This window comes from Silene latifolia, chromosome 10, assembly GCF_048544455.1.
Source record: "Silene latifolia isolate original U9 population chromosome 10, ASM4854445v1, whole genome shotgun sequence".
NCBI lineage: Eukaryota > Viridiplantae > Streptophyta > Magnoliopsida > Caryophyllales > Caryophyllaceae > Silene > Silene latifolia.
Window position 1 is genome coordinate 142022985 of NC_133535.1, and position 21646 is coordinate 142044630.

Sequence of the window (21646 nt, forward strand, 5' to 3'; positions counted from 1 at the left end):
TCAAAAGTAGAAAACCAAAAAGCGACAATGCACCATTGCGTAAGCGTCAACTTAGCATCGAGCAATAAAATTGAAAAACTCATGGTCCAAATTTCCGATATAATCACATAATACATGGCAAGTGCAAATATAATCGTGCGTTGAAAACCATTTTCCTCGCTAAGGCAAATCGATATGCTTTTAAGGAACGATGGTTCCATTTTCCAACACGAGAGGAAAGGTTGTAGACTTATACGTAGAGAAAAGTGTAGCAAGTACAAGCAATACATTCCGGATTCCACGTAAGAGCTGATTGTTCATTGGTGCGCTCCACATAGTAGCTTTAACCATCCCTAAGCTCTGAGATGAGTCATGGAAACTATACTTGGACAAGACAAATTGTAGAAATGGTGTGCGAGAGTGTGAACTATGAAGATCAGTTCCCATGGGGACCCAAAAGCATATGAAGATCAGTTTTCATAGGGACCTAAGCTATGAGATGAGCCATGAAAACTATCCTCAGACCGACAAAGTTAATAGACGTATGAACACGGTACACAAAGAAAGAGCAAAACAATACTTGCTTTGGCAATCCATCGAACGCCCAGGCGGCGATTGTTAGAAGTTATATTGCACATACTTAAATTACCAAAAAACACAATAAAATGGAATACAAAAGTAGGAGTAAATACCCGAACTAAGAAACAAATAGAAATAGCCGTTAAGTGATACCCTAGAAGTTTATGGTGGCGAAAGTCGATAACAAGGATACGTAATTACCTGCTAAATCCAAAAGTCCGATGGTTATGACTTATGGGCACGACATGGTGCAAGATGGTGACAATGTTCGGTGATTGCCATGACGACAATAGCGTTAAGCGACGGATAGATAAAAGGTTAAAGGATGAGATTAGATTTCTAGAGTCAAAAAGAAAAAGGCAGTAACGTCGGAGAAAGTATGTAATATAACACGACAAACAACTATTAACTCGACAATACATCCACTTTTATAATACTCCGTATAATCAAAGTTAAAGACGCCAATTTTAAAAAAATCAGGGTTTGCGAAACAGCAGAAAAGGGGATAAATTGGCGATATGGAATTTTAAAAAATTAAATGAAATAAGCTAAAATTCGGGTTTATGGAAGACTAAATAGAGTAGTAATTTGAAAATACCGTTGTAAATCACTGCGAGATTGTCAAAGGAAGCCATTGATGATCAACAGAGACGAATAATGAGGCGTAATTGATGATAGTGGGTCCCAAGACCTCGACCATGGCAAGAACAACGTTAATTTCTTCAATAAGGATGCTGAGTAACCGGCGAATGTGAGAGAAAAGCAAGTAAAGTCTGGATAAAGATGAGGCGGTGCTTAAAGAAAAATTAACTCAGTGACATTTCCGTAATTTATGACGTCGGCTAGGGATAGAAGCACTCACAATGGGGTGTCACACCCCTATTCTCTTTTATAATAAGGATAGAAGGATAGAAAAGAAGTCAAAAAGATCATGCCTAAGTGAATTGACAAGCAACAAACGATATACAACCTCTCTTCTACACTGTATTGAGTATTGACTCAAATAGCATACGATTCATTTTGTCGCCTAAAAAATGTCAGAAAGACAGGAAACACCAGTACAGGAGATAGCAAAAAGCTGCAAAAATGAAGTCCCTGAAAGATTCATCCATAAAAATGGATACCCACAAGCTCAAGTTGACTTCGTTCCTTTGATGGATGATTTTGTCGTTGACTTTTCACTCCTCTTCGATCATTCTTCATCTGAATCACATCATCTTGAACTCGCAAAACTTCAGTCTGCTCTTAGTCAATGGGGTTGCTTTCAGGTTTACATTCTTCTTAACTTCTTTTCAGTAAAGCTCTTATCTTTTCATTTACAAGGTACCCTGCAATTTTCGGGAGCCCTTGAGGCACTAGGGTTAATATTGCTGCTACTGTTGTTGTTGTCGTAAACTCTTATTTTTATGGTTTACAAGGGTAAGATTGCGTATTTCGGAACCTCACTTGCCCTGCAATAACGGGACCCATTGAGGCACTGGAGTAATGTCGTAGTAAGCTCGTATATTTTTGGTTTAGTTAGTTACAAACTTACAATTAGGGGACATATTCTGGTTTGGGTTTGTTTTTGATGATGAAATCATTGACTGACGGAGTTAGGGCTAACCGGAGTTTTCTCCTTTGATTCAATTGAATTCACACTGTTTTTCAAAATATGTGAGTTGGATTCTGAAAATGTCTGCAATCCAAATCAATTGAAGGAGCTAAATTTTTGTATAAACTTATGATTTCGGTTCTCAAATTGCATTTACTGCATTATTAGTCGCTCCGAAAGTGCCAAGCTTTGAGACTTGACTCTGTCCCTGATATTCTGGCTACTGCTTTAAGTACTTCAGAATTCAGATTGAATGTTTGGGTTGGGTTAGTTTTATCAGGTCGGGAATTTCTGATGGTTATATCGGATGTTGAATCATGTAAATATATTGATTACTAGAGTCGCGTACATATGACTGGCAGGGCACTTGTTTTTCTGAGTGCTTTGAATACAGTTCCTCAAAACTGCTTACAGGAATCAACAAACGGAATTAAGTGATTTTTGTTGTGTCTTAGGCTACAAATCATGGCCTCTCGAGTACATTCCTTGATGAAGTTCGTCAAGTGACCAAGCAATTCTTCCATCTCCCTCTAGAGGAGAAGCTAAAATACTCAAGGCTTATGGATGACTATGATGGATACGGGAATGACACAATCGTTTCAGAAAACCAAACTCTTGATTGGACTGATCGGCTTTATCTTTCAGTTCATCCTGAAGACAAGCTCAAGCTGCAGTATTGGCCAGAGAAGCCTCTTGCATTCAGGTCATTTCCCAACCTAGCACTAACATTTCATATTGTGAACTTTATTCATAGTCACTCGATCCAGAACACCGGGAATTTTTAATCATGAAATACGCTCTTACATTTCACATTGTGAATTTCTGCAGGAAGGTTATAAATGAATATACTGCGAAGCTGAGAATGATGTTTGAACCTCTCATAAAGGCCATGGCCCGTTGTTTGAGCTTAGAGGAAAACTGTTTCTTGAAAGAACATGGTGAATCAGTGAATATGGCTGGGAGATTCAACTATTATCCACCATGTCCTACCCCTCAAAGTGTTCTTGGTATCAAACCACACGCAGATGGAACAACGCTTACCATGCTTCTGCAAGACAGCGAAGTTGAAGGTCTCCAAGTTCTAAAAGATGAACAATGGTTTAGAGTTCCCGTCATTCCTGATGCTTTATTCATCAATGTTGGTGATTTATTAGAGGTAAATAACTTGAAAAAGATAAGCTCAGATGAGTCAGATCACAAAAATTAAACTCTGTAAGACAATCTTTCATGTGAGACTGTCTCATACAAGACTCACCACAGATCACAAAAACTATGTAGATGGTTGAAATTCCCTCTAATTTTTGGTTTATATGTGCTCAGATTATGAGCAATGGCAGATTGAAAAGTCCGGTGCATAGGGTTGTGACAAATTCAGACAAGGAGAGAATGTCCCTGGCGGTATTTTGTTTATCGGATCCTAATAGAGAGGTGGGACCAGTAGCTGAACTGATCTCGGATGAAAAGCCGCAAATGTATAAGAGGGTGCAGCAGTACCAAGACATATTCTTCCAGTACTACCAGCTTGGGCAGAGACCCTTGGATGCTGTCAAAATATAGAGAAATCTTATCTGTATGATCACTTCCCTTTCCCTCTGTACTTGTATAATGTGCAGTTTGCTAGTGAACTGTTTTTTCTGTATAGTATTTGCGGGAGCCATTGAGGCACGGGGTAATGTTTTTGTATTTCACCTCCTTCCTTTCAGTTGAAGAGTGTTTTTTACTGGATGACGAATTCTTTTTATCAAATGTTGCGGACTCTTTGTTGAAAACCAATAGGATATTTTATATAATTTTAGTTACTAAAAACACTAGAAACAGCACACTCAAAATAAAACATTCCGTGAATTTCACGGGTCACAAAATTAGTTTGAAAGTTAAATGATGTACACTAAAATTAGTGTTCACAAACTTTAACTGACATAAATATTAATTAGGGAAAAAAAACAAAAGCACTCAAAGGGTTGAATATAATGAGTTGGTTTATATAATCTTTATGGTGGTAGGAATTATTGCAAAATTAATATGAGAGTTAAATGGAGTAACGGTTAGGCTAGGGTAGGGAATTAGAAGAGACTTGTGAGAAAATTCGACGATGCCTTTAAGAAAATCATTGGACTTATGTAAAAATTATCGTGGGTTGAACTTAAATAATGGTTGAATATAAAATACCATAATTTTACGTTTTTCTTTTCAAGTTTGTGTAATTTTAAATAAATAAATAAATGTATAACTTTTATGAGCTATATTACTATGAAAATTGTTAATCGATTCATTAACATTTTTTTATTGTAAAATGGGAATTTTAATTGTAAATTAAGAAATTTTGATGTGAATTTTGGTAAGTTACACCTTTTTTTTTGGAATTTTTAATTCAATCATGAAATATAATTTGTAATTTGGAAGTTCATGAGTAATAGTTATTAAATGGAGGATTAGTGAATGGAAACTATTGTAGGTTTAATAGCCACTATAAACTATTGATTCCCATCTTTTAATTTGCCTTTTCATTTATTTTTGTGTTATGAGTATTATTAAATAAGATAATTTATTAGTGAGGAGCTCAAGAGATAAAACAAATAGGAAAAAATGTTAATAAAAATCATTATTATTATTATTATTATTATTATTATTATTATTATTATTATTATTGATCTTAAATTGTGGTTGAAATAAAATGTCATACCTTTACTTTTAAGAATATTATTAAACTTCAAAATTATTTTATTTTTAATTAATAGGGTTTGTATAACGATCTTAAATAAATAGATGTAGGTGTAAATTTTAAGTGGTACAATTTCAGGAAAGTTAAGTTTAATTTTTTACCAAAAAAAAAAATATACAATATTTTCAACCAATATTTCACCATATGAAAATAAATTATAAAAAAAAAACTATGAAAAACTTTAATCAATTCATCAACGTGTTTTATTACAAAACATTCAATCAAAATGTTAATTTGATAAATTAATGTTATGTTGTCAATTGTCATTAATCAACTAGGCAATATAAATTAAAATTAATTAATATTAACCAATCTAAAAATGACATGTGAAATAAAATTAAATGGTATAAGTAGCTTTTTAACTATATATAGTATAGATGTCTGCTTGGAGAATGATTGGGTAGGCCGTAGGCGTGTGTCAATCTTAACCAAGGTGGCAATGTAAATGCATATGCGGCTTTTCCATATACTACATGGTCTAGTTGACATTTTTTAAGATGTCTTTTAATAGTATTTTATAGATTAGATTGTATAGATTAAATAAATGTCATGTCACAATTTAAAAATTGCCACGTCATATTTATTTGTCATATCGCATGTCATGGAATCCGTTTTTGAAATAATGTTCAAAAATAAAAGAATTGTCGTTTTGAGTCGGTTTTGAAAATAATTATCGAAATGGTGTCCACGTAGGCTCGTTTTTTACGAGCCTGTATGGGGTTTAAACACGCCATACGTATTGGCGTGTTTAGTTCAAAGAACACGCCATTAGATATGGCGTGTTTATGCAGTTCAAAAATTAAACCCAAGTCAGTAGCAACATAAGGAAACAAAGGGAACACGCCATTACGTATGGCGTGTCTTGTTCAATAAACACGCCATTACGTATGGCGTGTTTTAGCAGGTCTATTTTTCAGCCTAAGTCCAGTGGCTGTGTTTTTGGAAAGAAAGAGAACCCGCCATTACATATGGCGTGTAGAAACCCGCCAATACGTATGGCGTGTTTAAAGAGAATCTTTTTTTTTTTAACAACTTTCTTTTCCCCGTCACTTTCTGCCACAAAACACACACCATTCACCATCTCCGCCTCTCAAACTTATTTAATTTCATCTTTTGAATGTAGATTTAGCTTATTTTGTCTTCATTGTTGGTAATTATGTTGTTTTGTGCCTAGATCTACAACTTATATGTGTTAATTTAAGGTTGTTTAAAAAAAACCCCAAATTTTTGAAACCCTAATTAGGTAGGATGAACGATTTATGATTTTTAATTATTGTTTAGGTATGTATTTTAGGGAAATTAGGTTATTGGTAGTTGATTTATACTAAATTTGTTCAATTTTTTTTTATAGAATGGAAATTTGTGATTTTCCTCTTATTTGTTATTGGGATGGAGAAGTGTTGGAGCAAAATGGATGTGTAACTTATAGAGGAGGGAATCAATGTTTTATTCTAGCTAGTACAAAGATGACATATCTTGAATTAGTTGAAGAGATATATAAAGGAATCGGTGTTTAAAGTTTGGGTACTCAATTGAAGGTAATGATGAAATTTCCAAATGCCGGGTGTTTCAAAATTGTTCCCCTTAATAATGAGGGGGCCTTTAAAGCGTTATGGGCAAGTATTCGTCATTCACATGCTCCTTCAATGGACATATTTGTAGAAGTTTCTACTAGTCAAATTGTCACTCCTACACCAAGTATTAGGCTAGATGATGTTGCGATGAGCAAAATAAACGGGGAAAAGGAAGACGGAAGAATAAAAGATTTCTTAATGAAATGGATGAGAAGAGTAAGAACAAGGTCACATGTAGTTTGTGTCGTGGTTTACGCCACAATAAAAAAAAACTTGTACTATGAGAGTTAACAATTCACAAGGGTATTCTACTACTTACACTTCTCTTTAATTTTTTTTATTACCATAATTTTTTGTTATTATTTGAACATTTATTTTTATGCTAATCTAATAATCTTCTTTTAAATGTGTAGGAATAATGGAACAACATCAACAACAAGGCCCGGTGAACCCGGAACTTCTCACACAACAAGAGGTACACAGGAGCAAGGCAATATTAGAAGGGGGGGACGTTGGTTCCCTTCGATGTAGGTCACACTTAGTTTCGCACAAGGGGTTTTTGGTAAGTGAGCATGTAGTTAATTTCATTAGGGACACTCAGTTTTTTTTTATTCATAGGTTAGTGGGGTTGAAGTTTAATGTGGAATTAATAAGTGCTTTGGTTGAGCGATGGAGGCCGGAAACCCATTCATTTCACTTGACTATTGGCGAGGCTACTGTGACCTTGCAAGATGTTCAAGTGTTGTTAGGGCTACGGATTAGAGGGGATATTGTTAGTGGAACAACCGCTTATAATTGGCCCGACCCTTGTTAGTAACTGAACTGTTAGGCAAAACACCGGGTGATGGAGACCTTAAGGGGGCTTCTTTGAGGATTGGTTGGTTGTTAGAACAATTTAGTGGTCTTCCGGAAGATGCAAATGAAGATGTTCTACATCAATATGTGAGGGCATATTTGCTTCTCTTAATGGCAACTATCATGTTTCCGGATAAGAGTGGTAATGACATTCAAGTTGTTTATTTGCCTTTGTTGAGGGATTTGACCAACTTAAATAATTACTCTTGGGGAAGTGTCGTACTTGCTACTTTATATCGCAATTTATGTAGAGCAAGCAACGTGAAGTCCAAAGACATTGGAGGTCCCCTTGTTCTATTGCAATTGTGGGCCTGGGAGAGGATTAGTATTGGTCGACCTACACTCATGAGACCCGTTAATTAATGCTACTCATCATGGACCTAACCCATTAGGTTCTCAACATCAAATAAGGATTGACTCATTGGGTCGTAGGTGGGTAAGTGTGAACCGTAAGAGGCCGGAAGGGGTGACCACACTAATTGGGTATAGGGATGCTTTTGATTCAATGTGACATGATCAGTTTACATGGCAACCTTACACCCGACTTATTTTGTCTTTTTTGCCCGAGTTTTGTTATGATGACTCCGACGATTGGACAGTGATGGCACCTATGATTTGTTTCGACATTGTTGAGTGGCATTTTCCTAATAGGGTAGCTCGTCAATTTGGGTGGAAACAATATATCCCTTTAAACTCTAATACCGAACCTAACTTGCACAAAGTTGACAAAAGGGATGCCTCTTCACGGAATTGGATAGAAAAACATCAACCCTACATATCAAATTGGGTTAGGAGGGGTGATTTTCGGTTCCGTGGTGTAGAGCATGATATTGAAATGAGCTACTACGACCCTTACATGGTTTGGTACCGGGATCGCACTATTCTTCGCTTGAACCCTTTCCCCCCACAAGCTACTTATCAAGCACCATTTGGAGCCACACAATATCTTGTAAGTACACTTAATATACTTGTCTTTTAATTTTTAACCAATATATCATAAAATGTGATTTTCTTATACTACTTATTATTTTGTTTTAGGCGCATGGTTTCGTCAATGTCCATAATACATGTGATAAGGAGCTTCGACAAATGCCTCTTGAGGTGCCTCCTCATTTCCGCACAATGGTTTCACACCTACGGGACTACTCCTCTCAATCGCTTGAACATGTAGGCTATTCCCATCTCCTTCAACCAATCGTAGAACCAAGGGAAGAAAGTTCACCAATGGTTCAAGAGTCCCTCGACTCAATGAATGTGGATGACGATGCACCTTTGGTTCAATACACTAGGAGGGCTAGACGCTCTAAGTCATCCATGCCGGCTAGACACTCTATGTCTTCCATGCCTTCCATGTCTTCAATGCCGGCCATGTCTTCAATGCCTTCCATGTCTTCAATGTCACCCGTCAATGAACAAGGTACCCCGGAGCCTAAGAAAGGATTTTGGAGTCGCATTCGAGGAAAAAGCAAGAAGAAGACTTGATGACTTGATGTAATAGTTAGAGGATTAATGGTTTGTTTGACATTTTAGATGGTTAATTTGTTTGACATTTTAGTTGTAAAACTTAGAATTTAATCCCCTTGTGCGAAGCTTATGTGGTGTGTAAACTCGGTTTTTATTTATAATAGGCAATGGTTTGTGTTGTCCTTTGCATTGTTGAGTTTGGTTTTCTTTTTTGGCAAGGGAAAGAAATGAGGACGAAGGGAATTTGTCCAGCAATGAAAAAAAAAAAAAAACTGGAAGAACACGCCATAGCTAATGGCGGGTTTCAAGAGGAAGACACGCCATTACGTATGGCGTGTTTAATATCTAAGATTTTATCAGCTACTGGAAAAGGGCTAAAAATTGTGCTGCTTAAACACGCCATAGCTAATGGCGTGTTTTCTTCTTAAGACACGCCATACGTAATGGCGTGTTTCCTTTGCTTATTTTGTTCAGCTACTGCCTTGGCTGGAATTTTGAACTGCATAAACACGCCATATCTAATGGCGTGTTCTTTGAACTAAACACGCCAATACGTATGGCGTGTTTAAGCCTCATACAGGCTCGTCAAAACCGAGCCTACGTGGACACCATTTTGATAAATGTTTTCAAAACCGACCCAAAACGACAATTCTTTTATTTTTGAGCATTATTTCAAAAACGGACTTCATGTCATGTCACATTAAAATTGATGTTTTGAGTATCCTTTTAATTAGATAGTATAGATTTGTGAGTTCACCTTCTATCGGTATTCGGTAGATAGGGGACTCTAAAACTAAAAGAAGTCAAAAAGATCATGCCTAAGTGAATTGACAAGCAACAAAGGATATACAACTTCTCTTCTACACTGTATTGAGTATTGACTCAAATAGCATACGATTCATTTTGTCGCCTAAAAAATGTCAGAAAGACAGGAAACACCAGTACAAGAGATTGCAAAAAGCTGCAAAAATGAAGTACCTGATAGATTCATTCATAAAAATGGATACCCACAAGCTCAAGTTGACTTTGTTCCTTTGATGGACGATTTTGTCGTTGACTTTTCACTCCTCTTTGATCATTCTTCATCTCCTGAATCACATCATCTTGAACTCGCAAAACTTCAATCTGCTCTTAGTCAATGGGGTTGCTTTCAGGTTTACATTCTTCTTAACTTCTTTTCAGTAAAGCTCTTATCTTGCAATTTACAAGGTACCCTGCAATTTTCGGGAGCCCTTGAGGCACTAGGGTTAATATTGCTGCTACTGTTGTTGTTGTCGTAAACTCTTATTTTTATGGTTTACAAGGGTAAGATTGCGTATTTCGGAACCTCACTTGCCCTGCAATAACGGGACCCATTGAGGCACTGGAGTAATGTCGTAGTAAGCTCGTATATTTTTGGTTTAGTTAGTTACAAACTTACAATTAGGGGACATATTCTGGTTTGGGTTTGTTTTTGATGATGAAATCATTCAGTGACGGGCGTAAGGTCTAGCCGCGGTTTGCTCCTTTGATTCAATTGAATTCACTAAAATGTCCGCAATCCAAATGAATTGAAAGAGAGTTTATTTTTGTATAAACTTATGATTTCGGTTCTCAATCTCATATATTGCATTATTAGTCGCTCCGAAAGTGCCAAGCTTTGAGACTTGACTCTGTCCCTGATATTATGGCTACTGCTTTAAGTACTTCAGAATTTCAGATCGAATGTTTGGGTTGGGTTAGTTTTATCAGGTCGGGAATTTATGAAAGTTATATGACTGGCAGTGCACTTGTTTTTCTGAGTGCTTTGAATACAGTTCCTCAAAAATGCTTACAGGAATCAACAAATGGAATTAACTAGTTTTTGTTGTGTATTAGGCTACAAATCATGGCCTCTCGAGTACATTCCTTGATGATGTTCGTCAAGTGACCAAGCAATTCTTCGATCTCCCTCTACAGGAGAAGCTAAAATACTCGAGGCTTATGGATGACTATGATGGATACGGGAATGACACAATCGTTTCAGAGAACCAAACTCTTGATTGGACTGATCGGCTTTATCTTTCAGTTCATCCTGAAGACAAGCTCAAGCTGCAGTATTGGCCAGAGAAGCCTCTTGCATTCAGGTCATTTCCCAACTTAGCACATTATTCATTCATTTCACTCATATTTAAATTTTTTACCGTGTTCTAGACATATACGTTGTAGTCTAGTACTCCCTCAAGTCACTCCATCCAGAACACCGGGGAGTTTTTATCATGAAATACGCTCTTACATTTCACATTGTGAATTTCTGCAGGAAGGTTATAAATGAATATACTGCGAAGCTGAGAATGATGTTTGAACCTCTCATAAAGGCCATGGCTCGTTGTTTGAGCTTAGAGGAAAACTGTTTCTTGAAAGAACATGGAGAATTAGTGAATATGGATGGGAGATTCAACTATTATCCACCATGTCCTACCCCTCAAAGTGTTCTTGGTGTCAAACCACACGCAGATGGAACAACGCTTACAATACTTCTGCAAGACAAAGAAGTTGAAGGTCTCCAAGTTCTAAAAGATGAACAGTGGTTTAGAGTTCCCGTCATTCCTGATGCTTTATTCATCAATGTTGGTGATTTATTAGAGGTAAATAACTTCCTTGAAAGAGATTCGCTCAGATGAGACGGTCTCATACAAGACTCACCACAGATCACAAAAACTATGTTGATGATTGAAATCCCCTCTAATTTTTGGTTTTTATGTGCTCAGATTATGAGCAATGGCATATTGAAAAGTCCGGTGCATAGGGTTGTGACAAATCAAGACCGGGAGAGAATGTCACTGGCGGTATTTTGTTTCTCGGATCCTAAGAGAGAGGTAGGACCAGTAGCTGAACTGATCTCGGATGAAAAGCCGCAAATGTATAAGAGGGTGCAGCAGTACCAAGACATATTCTTCCAGTACTACCAGCTTGGGCAGAGACCCTTGGATGCTGTCAAAATATAGAGAAATCCAATCTGTATGATCACTACCCTTTCCCACTGTACTTGTATAGTTAGCAGTTTGCTAGTGAACTGTTTTTTCTGTATGGTATTTGCGGGAGCCATTGAGGCACGGGGTAATGTTGTATTTCACCTCCTTCCTTTCAGTTGAAGAGTGTTTTTTACTGGATGACGAATTCTTTTTATCAAATGTTGCGGATTCAAAATGGATGTAGAATTTTAGGAGCAAGCTTATTTTCATCTGTTTCTAAGATACTACCGTATGATGGAATCAACCTGCTTAAGAGTTTATATAAGTATATATTGCAAAATCAGCACCAGCTTATTTCTTGCTATTGATGAAGACAATTAAAAGTGTAATACAAAAGTTTCTAAAACGTTTCTGTGAACCCTTCTGAAGTATATGCATTGCCTCTGAAATAATCATGATGATCGGATTACAAGACGAGCACCATTCTGGTTGCCATCTCTCATTTATGCTCACTGGCAAGCCGGAAGAAGAGTGAAAGGCATATGGACAAACACAATTGAAAAGGGCCCTATAACTATCGGCTCAGACGAGTTCACATGCAAAGGCGTAAATGGAGGAATTTCTCCAGATGAGCTCACTGTCAATATGTCTCCATTAAGGAGCATAACTTGGCTCTGCAACTCACCATCCTTTGCTGTCAGGTGATACTCTGATCTTACATTTCCTGTTTCATTTCTCTCGTACGTGCCGTTGTATACAACATTTGATTGAACAGTTGTGTTGCCACTTAGATTGATAAACAACAATGTGATTCCTTTCTGCACAATAGCAAGAGAATAATTATAAAATTTAAGGCATTATAATATTACATTCAAAATTTAGTCAATTTTACGAGTGTTAGCTTACTGATAGTTTTGAGCAGTGTGCATAAGCTCGTATGTTTTTCGTCCCAGCGAAGTTGACAGATAAAACCGTTTTTCCCATTAGTCGGTGCCAGAGAAGGGCACTGTTCAGAGATAAGTTTCAAGTTATCAGAAATTAGTGCCTCATATTTTCAGAAATTGCTGTTATAATGAGCGGAATTTACCTGTAGTAATCAGGATTAGGGACAAAGGTGGTTGTGTTCAGCAAGCCGTAGTTGCCTCCGATCAATGTTTGTCTGCAATATGTTTTTGTGTTGTATTTCGAAGCCATACCTAGCTGATCCAAGTACCTATTGGAGTGTTTCCAGCGTCAGTCATGAGTAGAATGACAAAATTAACCCGGCCAAATGACCAGATAACAGCCACCCAGACCCGAACCTTACCCGCATGACCAGTTTGTGTTGTGAGCCTTCTCGAATTAAAATTAAGAATGTCTGATAATGAACTACAGTTCAAAAATAATTACCAGAAGCTGAACACAAAAGCATTTGTAACATGGTTTCGACCACTGTTATAAGCCCCACCTGCTTCACCAACCCATGAAACAGCAGGATTCCCAGAGCTCTCGAGAACTTCCTGGAGATGCTTAAATGTGGCAGCCTCCTGATCGAGAATTGATGGGTTGAGAATACTTTCTATTAGGTGTGGATCAACTCCTAAGAGCGCAAAAACATAGATTTTAATCTCAAATAGTGTTTAACTGAGAAAACATGAATCATTGGAAATGACTGTACCTGGTCCAAGATTGTAAATATGGTGTGTGATAACATCCAGATTATTATTTTGTGTTTTGTTTAGAAATTCTGAAAACCAATGTGCGTCGAAGAAACCGCCAGGAGCTATCACCAGAGGCTTATGTCCACTGTCTTTATATATCTCTATCAGCCTGTGATTTAGAGTAATCAAATCACTAGCATACTGGTTTGCTGCAACTCTTGTTCCTACTCCACTGCCACTCAGCTCATTTCCTGCAAACCAAACAAAGTGAATATAGAAGATGCCGGGTAGTTGACATGGCAAGACTGACCTGAAAGCCCAAAACTATCTGACCCGTATATGAACCAAAAGTCCAAAACCATTTAACTGTTACTTGGCCTGAACTTTCTGTACACAAGATTGACCGAGATCAAACCCGACAACCCATAACCGTTGATGTGAAAATGACCCAAGTGTGTGTGTGTGTGTGTGTGTGTGTGTGTGTGGGTGGGTGTGTAAAGTCGAGAAGCTATGAAACTTTATATAGAAAATGGAAGTGGATCTAGGAAATTGATTGGATAAGTGAGTATACCTAGCTCCCAGCCATGAATAGGATAACCCCTTTCAACCGTATAGCGAATAAGAGATTCGGCATTGGAAGGATCCCAAGCACCCGAAGCAGACCCATCAGGGTTGTAAATTCTTCCAGTAAGAGCATTTAATCCAAATACAATCAATGGCCTGTCATCAAAGAATTGTTCAAGGTTGAAATGCTTCAAATTAGAGGGTCAAACATAAATCGGAAATTTAAGGGGCGAATAGTAATGCGACTAACAAAAAATCGCAAATTTTAACTAGAAAGCTCATAATCATTGCTTTCGAGGGAGTCAGCACATGCTAATCCCCTCGCTTCGCCACTTAGTGTGAGTCATAAGTTTCAGGATGGTGAAGTCCAAAATGAAGTACCCAGTTTTCTTGAAGAAGGCATTAAGTTCATCCCATCTCTTCATAGGTAAACACCCTGGAGTAAAACCAAACATCTCTGAGGGTTTATTTTTGAATTGGTTACATGGTAGTTTAGAGTCCTCATATATGACTTTGTCTTGTAAAGAGCCACCCAGCCTAATCTTCAAAGGCGAAAACGCTGCAGAATTACCATCAACAAGTCAAGAAACTGGAAGGGATATTTGTATTGTGACCAAATATATGAGCAAGTGTAAGTTAGTCACCTCGTATCGCGTTGAACAGTATAGGGTTGCTTAGATCCTGAAACCAATAGACATTGCAACAAATCCTTAGTCTCAAAATAATTTGGTGTCGTCTAACATTAACGATTGCGATACAAGAGATTGACATTGATGAATTATGCACAGCTGACAGAACTGAGTATTGATTACAAAATCTCAGAGCATTCTTCAGGAACAGAACTATTTTACACTGGCATGTGAGCTCTCAACTAACAAAATCCGGATTTTATGTCAAAAACATTGAATTAAAACAGGGAACAGCATACACATTCATTACCTAAGTAACAAAAATGTCCATAAGATTAAATTTTGATGCTATGAATAGCAAAACACCATTCATCTGGCATTCAACAAATAACAACGATCTCGACCCATTTCTGGTTTAAAACAGATATGTCCGTCTTAAATAAGAATTCGTGATACCATAAAGTTCACATCTTTCAACATCAATTATCAAAACAAGCACAACCCTATAAAAACATTTGCAGAATGCAACTAAAACAACAGTAAAGTTCACATCTTTCAACATAAAATCTTCAAAGTTCTTCATACAGTAAAAAACAGCAAGCAAAAAAAGAGAGAGATAATACCAAATTAAGAAGAGAAGCATGATCCCAAGCACAAGTACCATAATCACATTTCTCAGGAGGCCACCAATCTAAAGTTGCACAAATGAAATTCTCATCAATTTCTGCAATCCCAACTTTCCCATCAATATATACATTACCTTCCACTCTTTCTACTGAGCTTGCATTCACATAAATTATGCTTATGCTCAATATACCCATCAAAATACACCAACCTTTTGCATTAATCTGATAACCCATGTTGAAAAAACCAAAAAAATAAACTTTTTTGTGAAAAAAGTATACCTCAAATGAAAAAAAAAAAAAATGATTGCTTTTACTTTGGTAAAAGCATATTTTATACTTGTGAGAGATTTTGTGGAAGATGAAGCAAATACAAGTGTTGTTCACAAGTGACCTGTTTCAGATGCTTTATGGTGGAAAGGTGGGAAATTGGACTGCAACTCTGACTCTTCTAATTCCCTCGCGTACCCGTATTCAACACTCGACATTCAGATATGGGTATGATACTTGGATAACTCATTTTTAACCAAAGTAAGCATATTTTTCAAAAAATAGATTTGGACACGTGTCGAATACTATTATATACGGGTCTGAGTAACATATAGTGTAATTTAAAGTTGATTGAAAGCATAATACTGTCCATAAAGCATTTAAGCATATTACTACTACTATAAAGTTGTGTTATCGAGCGTCTTCGGATGGTATCGAGTTATTTTAATAAACTCATTTTCCTATAGCTTTTGTGGGATTTTGCGTTATTTTACAGTTGTACAATAACAAAGTTTGTTGAAATAGTGGACCTTTTGGGTTTGCCTTGAATTAAAAGAGAGTAGAAAATAGAAAAAGAAGTGCCATCTTTATACTCACTAGTGAAGTAGACGGACCACAACAGTTCTAATGTAGAGAGTACATGCGTATAAAGGAGGGAAAATGAAAGATGTTGACCTTCATTCAATTTAATGCGTCTGTTTGTCTAGAATCAATAATTACTCGTATGAATTTCCTTCATGCAATTTAATGTTGTTTTTCAGTTAGAAAGCACCAAATTTTCAAAGTAGAAATATCAGTAGACTAGTGTGGAATTAGATTAGTTTTCAGTCTCTTTCAAGGTATATCCCTATATGAATATCTACATGTCCGTTTCAAATTTTGTTTCTCGACTTTCTTTATTCGCATTAGTCATGAACTAAACCAAATTGATAATCACTTTTAAGACTGTGTCACTATGAGTCTATGTGCATGTAACTATGTAAGGTTACTTTTTCTCATGCTTAATATATCTAGATCACAAATTCACGTTTATTTTGGTCTGAAACAATAAGATGGGTTGAAACTATTTTATAATCAGATGTAACCATAATGATCCAGCCACTCTTACAGCTTATATTAACTTAATTTTTAGAAATAGTCAAATTTAGCTGTCAAATAGTTCCAAAACCCCGTCTCATTGTTTCAGACCAAAATAGCGGGACTTGAAAGAAGACCAACACGTTAATTAGAGTCTTCTATAGATAAAAGAATGTCTAGTAGTAGTAGAGTGCAAGAAGGCAGTAAATTCCGACCAGAAAACATAGTGGTCAAGCCCATCATTCGGATTTGTTTATTTTATTCATGCATTGATATCTGCATAATGTATGTACTGCTCCTCAGAAAACTGTTGGCAAGCGAGATCAATGCCAAAGTTTTGAAATAATAGTTGCAACATACACGTTGACACCGATACACGACCGAGTTATCAAGGTTTGGAGATCGTCCTTCTACATTTACTACATATTAAGAGGATATTTTGGTTTATTTTAGAGATGTGAAACCCAAAAATTAGATTTAGGTGTATATTGATCTGTATCTACCTAGCCTATAATTTATTAGGAGTATATGATATTTCTAACATGTTAGTATAATGTCCAATATATAAGCGTCCATTTAGGATTGTGATCACCTTAATCTTACCAATTGCTAAAGCTGAAAGGTTGATCTATCTCTTCTGCATATCAAGCATTCTTTTTTTTTTTAGACAGAACATATCAAGCATTCTTGTACGATGTTTTTTTAAGTTATCCTATATAAAATCAGTTTATCATGTAACAAAACGAATAATTTGATTATCGTTAACAACAAAATCATCTTAAGAGGAGTTTATGTTAAAAAAAAAAAAAAAAAAAAAAAAAAAAAAAAAAAAAAAAAACTCCATAAGTCCATATTAAACTTTTACCCCACTATTCCAAACTCCCATAAATTACGAGGTAAAAGAGATTTGAGATGTGAGTCATGTGACTCTGAAGATGGACATAACACATGAGACGGTCCGTCTTGCTTCAGACCGCTTTATTTCAGACCGCAATAAGACATCTCATAAGTGAGAAGCACATGGGTGGTGGGACACCCCATGTGCTTTCCTACTCACACCCTAAATGGGTTTTTTGTGAGGGAAAATGGTATTCGTCTGACCATTTCAGACGGATATGGCGGTCTGAAATAAGAATTTGTGCACATGAGAAGAATGAGATAAGTCTGAGACATGACAAATAAACTCGGGTAAATACGGGAGTATACTAGTCGTAGACGATGCATATACTGTTTATCGGCAAAAGAGATTATTTCGAAAAAAGTTTATCAGATTTTTATCTCGAAGCATTTGGCTCTGTCATTGTCCTGTCGTTATTGCTTCAGAATTGATCCAGTCATGGAAAGAATTATCGTACTTAATAGTTAAATTGATGTCTACGGTACAACAAATTACGTTGATTTTGCTTTTGTGCGGTTGTCGCATTCAAAATTAGATGTTACATTCCAACTGCATACAAACATTATTTAGAGAAAAAAAAACATTTTTATCTTATAAGTGATGAGTATATAGACATATAGTGATAATAATAACACTATTTAAAAGGCTTGTATTCATTCCAAATGTATGGAAATGGAGTACTCCATAATTTGCTACTACGTATGAGAAAGGTAATATGTGTATTGAAATTGAATGAATGTTACAGCTTATGAGGTGTGTAAAACCAACCCTAATCACCATTGTTGTATGAGCTTCAAGCTTGAGCTAACAAACAGAGGTAAATAAAAGAGAGGTTTTATTGAGAGTATAATATTTGTGTTTGTTTACAGTGTAATAATTATGATTGTGTGTAACTATCTACTTATATACAAAGCTCAACAAACTAACACAATTCCTAACTAACTTTGTCCACGTCATCAATCCGTGTGCCATCCTTCTGTGCAATGTGATTGGTAGCTTGAATGTTGCTAGTATTTCTACACTCCCCCTTCAAGCTAGAATCACTTAGGAATTGCATACCCAATCTTTCTGACAAGTAATTGTGCTGCTGTCCTCCCAATGCTTTAGTCATTAGATCAGCGAGTTGTAAACTGGATTTGACATGCTTAGTTGCAATGAGCCCCTCTTGAATCCTTTCTCTAACATAATGACAATCAATATCAAGATGCTTAGTTCTTTCATGAAAAACTGGATTAAGGGCAATGTGTTGGGCTGCTTTATTATCACAGTAAAGGCTAATAGGTGTTGGCACCTTATTTATCAAATAGGTTGCTGTCAACAAACAGTCACCCCAGAACTTCAATGGTAAGCTAGCCTGCAGTCTGAGTGCCCTAGCAGTCTCAAGTAAGTGCCTGTGTTTTCTTTCAACACGGCCATTCTGTTGAGGTCTTCCAACAACAGATTTTTGGTGGATAATACCCTTCTCATTAAACATGGCTCTGCAAGGCCCTTGCACAAATTCTGTACCATGGTCTGTTCTGATAACTTTTACCTTGGCATTAAATTGTGTTTCTACATGAGCTAAAAAATCCTTGATAAGATGTGGGACCTGATCCTTAGATTGAATCAAGAAGGTCCAAGTTGTCCTAGTGTAATCATCTACAATTGTTAAGAAAGAACTAGCACCTGACAAAGCCTGAACTCTATAGGGTCCCCAAACATCTAGGTGTATCAAAGAAAAACTGGTCTTAGCATGAGAAAAACTGACAGGAAAGGGAAGTTTGTGGTGCTTTGAGATAGCACAGGCTTCACAATGAAATTTGGAATCAATAGAAAAATGGAAATCAGGTAAATGTCTCATTTTATCAAATGAGCTATGCCCAAGTCTTTGATGCAACAACATTACATCAGTGTCAGGGGTACATTTATTTGCAGTACAAGCTATTACATTCATAACTTGCTTATTTATAGTATTCGTAGGTAAACTAAAACAAGTGCACAAGCTAGTTGGTCTTCTTGCCTGCACCTGACTCTTTATTAGGTAGAGAGTTCCACTCCTTTTTCTTTGTGGCAACAACCAACTTACTTAAAGGGTCTCAAACCAACACTCATTGAAATGGAAAATGAGTGTTAGACCGAAATATTGTAATAGTCTTCCTACGATAAAAGATTCTCGCTTAAAATCGGTATGATCGGGACATTATATAGAGTAATGGAAGCAGTCAAATAGACTGTACCAGTTTTGTGGACCAATTTAGTGCTACCATCTGGTAATCCTACTAAAATTGGTTGTTTGAGACTTCTAACATTGTGTACTAAGGACAGACAAGAAGTCATGTGGTCCGAAGCCCCTGAGTCAACTATCCAGACATTAGAATGACCCTTAGTACCAGGAGTTAGAGTTTTAGAAGCAGATGTTATACCTGCAAAGCTTGTAGCAGGAAGAGCAAAAGAAGCATTAGAATGAGCTGAGTTATCAGCAAGAGCTTTTATAACCTTCTGAACAACCTTGTCCACCATCTCTTCAGTCCCAAAACTTTGTTGATCAGAAGATTTTGCTTGACTAAAGACGTGTTCAGTGGTGTAGTAATCATATTCATTGTCATCAAATGGTGAAAGTTGATCACTCTCTTCAGTGCTATACCTCACAGCATCTGCATTATTTGCTGCAGTTCTTTTGTAGACATTGCTACCTTTCTTGTGATAGCTATTAGAACGACCTCTTCCTCTACCATATCCTCCTTGAAGTCCATAACCACCCTGAGATCCATAGCCTCCTTGTGATCTGCCTGCGCCAAGACTTCGGCTTGGTAACATTGATGCTCCACATGACCAAAAACACCACGAAAAGTGCGGTCCGTAATTGGTAGCATTCGATTACATCATGTCCCTTCTTCTTGCAGTGTGAGCAGACTTTGACTGGCTTTTCTTCTGTGTCCAGCTTCACTCTTTTGGAGGAAGATTCAGGCTGTGTGGAAGGATGCTTGATGCTGGCATAAGCATTGGCCTCTGTCAAGGCACCAGCAGTATCACTGATAGATTTCTGCTTCTCAACCTTCTGAAGGAGTCCCAAAACCTTGTTGATAGTAGGCATAGGCTCCATAGTGAGAATGTTACTCTTGACATTCTCAAAACTGGAATTCAAACCCATAAGAAGTTGCAGTAACTTTGATTGCATCTCTCTATCAAACATTCTCTTTAAAAGTACACAAGTACAAGAATTCATTGCACCACAAGTGCACTGAGGAATAGGATCAAGTGCATCAATCTCCTCCCAAGTCTTTTTCAGACGACTGTAGTACTCAACTACGATGGAATTATCCTGAGATATAGCACCTAAATCCTTTTTTAACTGATACAACTCAAGGCTATTGATTTGACCATAGCATTCAACTAATTCGCCCCAAAGTTGTCTAGCAGAAGTGACGTACTTGAAATTTTCACGCAATTTCTTCTCAATAGAATGTAAAATCCATTGCATCACAAGAATGTCAACTCGTTTCCAGTGTTCATACTTTTTATCAGTTCCAGCTGGTTTCTGACAAGTTCCTGTGATGAAACCGTCCTTGTTTTTGGACATTAAAGCAAGCATAATCTCTCTTTTCCAATTCATGAAATCAGTACCATTAAAAGGCGTATCAACAAGACTATTTGTGATTTGATCATGAGTGTGATGTAAAGAGGATCATCATATACAAAGATATGCGAAGAGTAATGATGTAGCGAAATCACTAGAATTCGGCATGTTTAAACAAAATCACAGGAAAAATGGAGGAATTTGCAAGAGAAGTAAACAATTCAGAAACTAAAAGCGAATTTCAACGAACTTCGAACGAAGTATGCGAAGAATCAGCGATTGAATTATGTGAAAAATTTCTGAAATTCAATTGAATTATGCAGAAATGAGAAATGAAGAAATTCTGGAATTCTACTGATTTGAGATAGAATGATTACCAGAATTATGAGAAAAATAGGATCAGAAGTTGCGGAAACGAAAGAAAAAATGAAGGAATCAGAACCTACGCGACTGATACCATGTAAAACCAACCCTAATCACCATTGTTGTATGAGCTTCAAGCTTGAGCTAACAAACAGAGGTAAATAAAAGAGAGGTTTTATTGAGAGTATAATATTTGTGTTTGTTTACAGTGTAATAATTATGATTGTGTGTAACTATCTACTTATATACAAAGCTCAACAAACTAACACAATTCCTAACTAACTTTGTCCACGTCATCAATCCGTGTGCCATCCTTCTGTGCAATG

The 21646-nt window shown here is 36.7% G+C and overlaps 4 protein-coding genes and 1 long non-coding RNA gene across 5 annotated transcripts; 3 read left to right on the forward strand and 2 right to left on the reverse strand.

The window, feature by feature from the left end:
* The first annotated feature begins 1488 nt into the window (after positions 1-1488).
* On the forward strand, positions 1489-3921 carry LOC141606088 (protein LATERAL BRANCHING OXIDOREDUCTASE 1-like). The gene is made up of 4 exons (XM_074425083.1): positions 1489-1826; positions 2608-2855; positions 2981-3308; positions 3473-3921. The coding sequence occupies exons 1-4, from the start codon at positions 1593-1595 to the stop codon at positions 3707-3709; spliced, it is 1047 nt and encodes a 348-aa protein (XP_074281184.1). The 5' UTR covers positions 1489-1592; the 3' UTR covers positions 3710-3921.
* Positions 3922-6879: 2958 nt separating this feature from the next.
* LOC141609260 (uncharacterized) lies at positions 6880-8956 on the forward strand. Its single transcript, XR_012527323.1, has 2 exons — positions 6880-8252; positions 8342-8956. It is a non-coding gene; the product is annotated as an uncharacterized LOC141609260 (long non-coding RNA).
* A 631-nt stretch (positions 8957-9587) lies between these two features.
* On the forward strand, positions 9588-11948 carry LOC141606087 (codeine O-demethylase-like). Its single transcript, XM_074425082.1, has 4 exons — positions 9588-9921; positions 10625-10872; positions 11046-11373; positions 11497-11948. The coding sequence occupies exons 1-4, from the start codon at positions 9685-9687 to the stop codon at positions 11731-11733; spliced, it is 1050 nt and encodes a 349-aa protein (XP_074281183.1). The 5' UTR covers positions 9588-9684; the 3' UTR covers positions 11734-11948.
* A 47-nt stretch (positions 11949-11995) lies between these two features.
* Positions 11996-15875, reverse strand: LOC141606086 (heparanase-like protein 3). Its single transcript, XM_074425081.1, has 9 exons — positions 15157-15875; positions 14549-14585; positions 14286-14463; positions 13912-14060; positions 13358-13591; positions 13090-13279; positions 12788-12913; positions 12607-12706; positions 11996-12518 (listed from the first exon to the last, which is right to left on the reverse strand). Exons 1-9 carry the CDS (start codon positions 15391-15393, stop codon positions 12210-12212), a joined length of 1560 nt encoding a protein of 519 aa, XP_074281182.1. The 5' UTR covers positions 15394-15875; the 3' UTR covers positions 11996-12209.
* A 3662-nt stretch (positions 15876-19537) lies between these two features.
* Positions 19538-20993, reverse strand: LOC141608374 (uncharacterized). Its single transcript, XM_074427735.1, has 2 exons — positions 20282-20993; positions 19538-20169 (listed from the first exon to the last, which is right to left on the reverse strand). The coding sequence occupies exons 1-2, from the start codon at positions 20991-20993 to the stop codon at positions 19538-19540; spliced, it is 1344 nt and encodes a 447-aa protein (XP_074283836.1).
* Between the last annotated feature and the right edge of the window lie 653 nt (positions 20994-21646).

Bases quoted from the DNA above. Each gene is read 5' to 3' on its own strand.
- LOC141606088 (XM_074425083.1), top strand. From the start codon at position 1,593: ATGTCAGAAAGACAGGAAACACCAGTACAGGAGATAGCAAAAAGCTGC. The intron at 1,827-2,607 runs GTTTACATTCTT...GTTGTGTCTTAG, and splicing joins GTCAATGGGGTTGCTTTCAG to GCTACAAATCATGGCCTCTC. The intron at 3,309-3,472 runs GTAAATAACTTG...ATATGTGCTCAG, and splicing joins ATGTTGGTGATTTATTAGAG to ATTATGAGCAATGGCAGATT.
- LOC141606087 (XM_074425082.1), top strand. From the start codon at position 9,685: ATGTCAGAAAGACAGGAAACACCAGTACAAGAGATTGCAAAAAGCTGC. The intron at 9,922-10,624 runs GTTTACATTCTT...GTTGTGTATTAG, and splicing joins GTCAATGGGGTTGCTTTCAG to GCTACAAATCATGGCCTCTC. The intron at 10,873-11,045 runs GTCATTTCCCAA...GAATTTCTGCAG, and splicing joins GAGAAGCCTCTTGCATTCAG to GAAGGTTATAAATGAATATA.
- LOC141606086 (XM_074425081.1), bottom strand. From the start codon at position 15,393: ATGGGTTATCAGATTAATGCAAAAGGTTGGTGTATTTTGATGGGTATA. The intron at 12,914-13,089 runs GTAATTATTTTT...ACACTCCAATAG, and splicing joins GCTTTTGTGTTCAGCTTCTG to GTACTTGGATCAGCTAGGTA. The intron at 12,707-12,787 runs GTAAATTCCGCT...ATCTCTGAACAG, and splicing joins CCTAATCCTGATTACTACAG to TGCCCTTCTCTGGCACCGAC.
- LOC141608374 (XM_074427735.1), bottom strand. From the start codon at position 20,993: ATGAATTGGAAAAGAGAGATTATGCTTGCTTTAATGTCCAAAAACAAG. The intron at 20,170-20,281 runs GCAAGAAGAAGG...GTCTTGGCGCAG, and splicing joins AGTCAAAGTCTGCTCACACT to GCAGATCACAAGGAGGCTAT.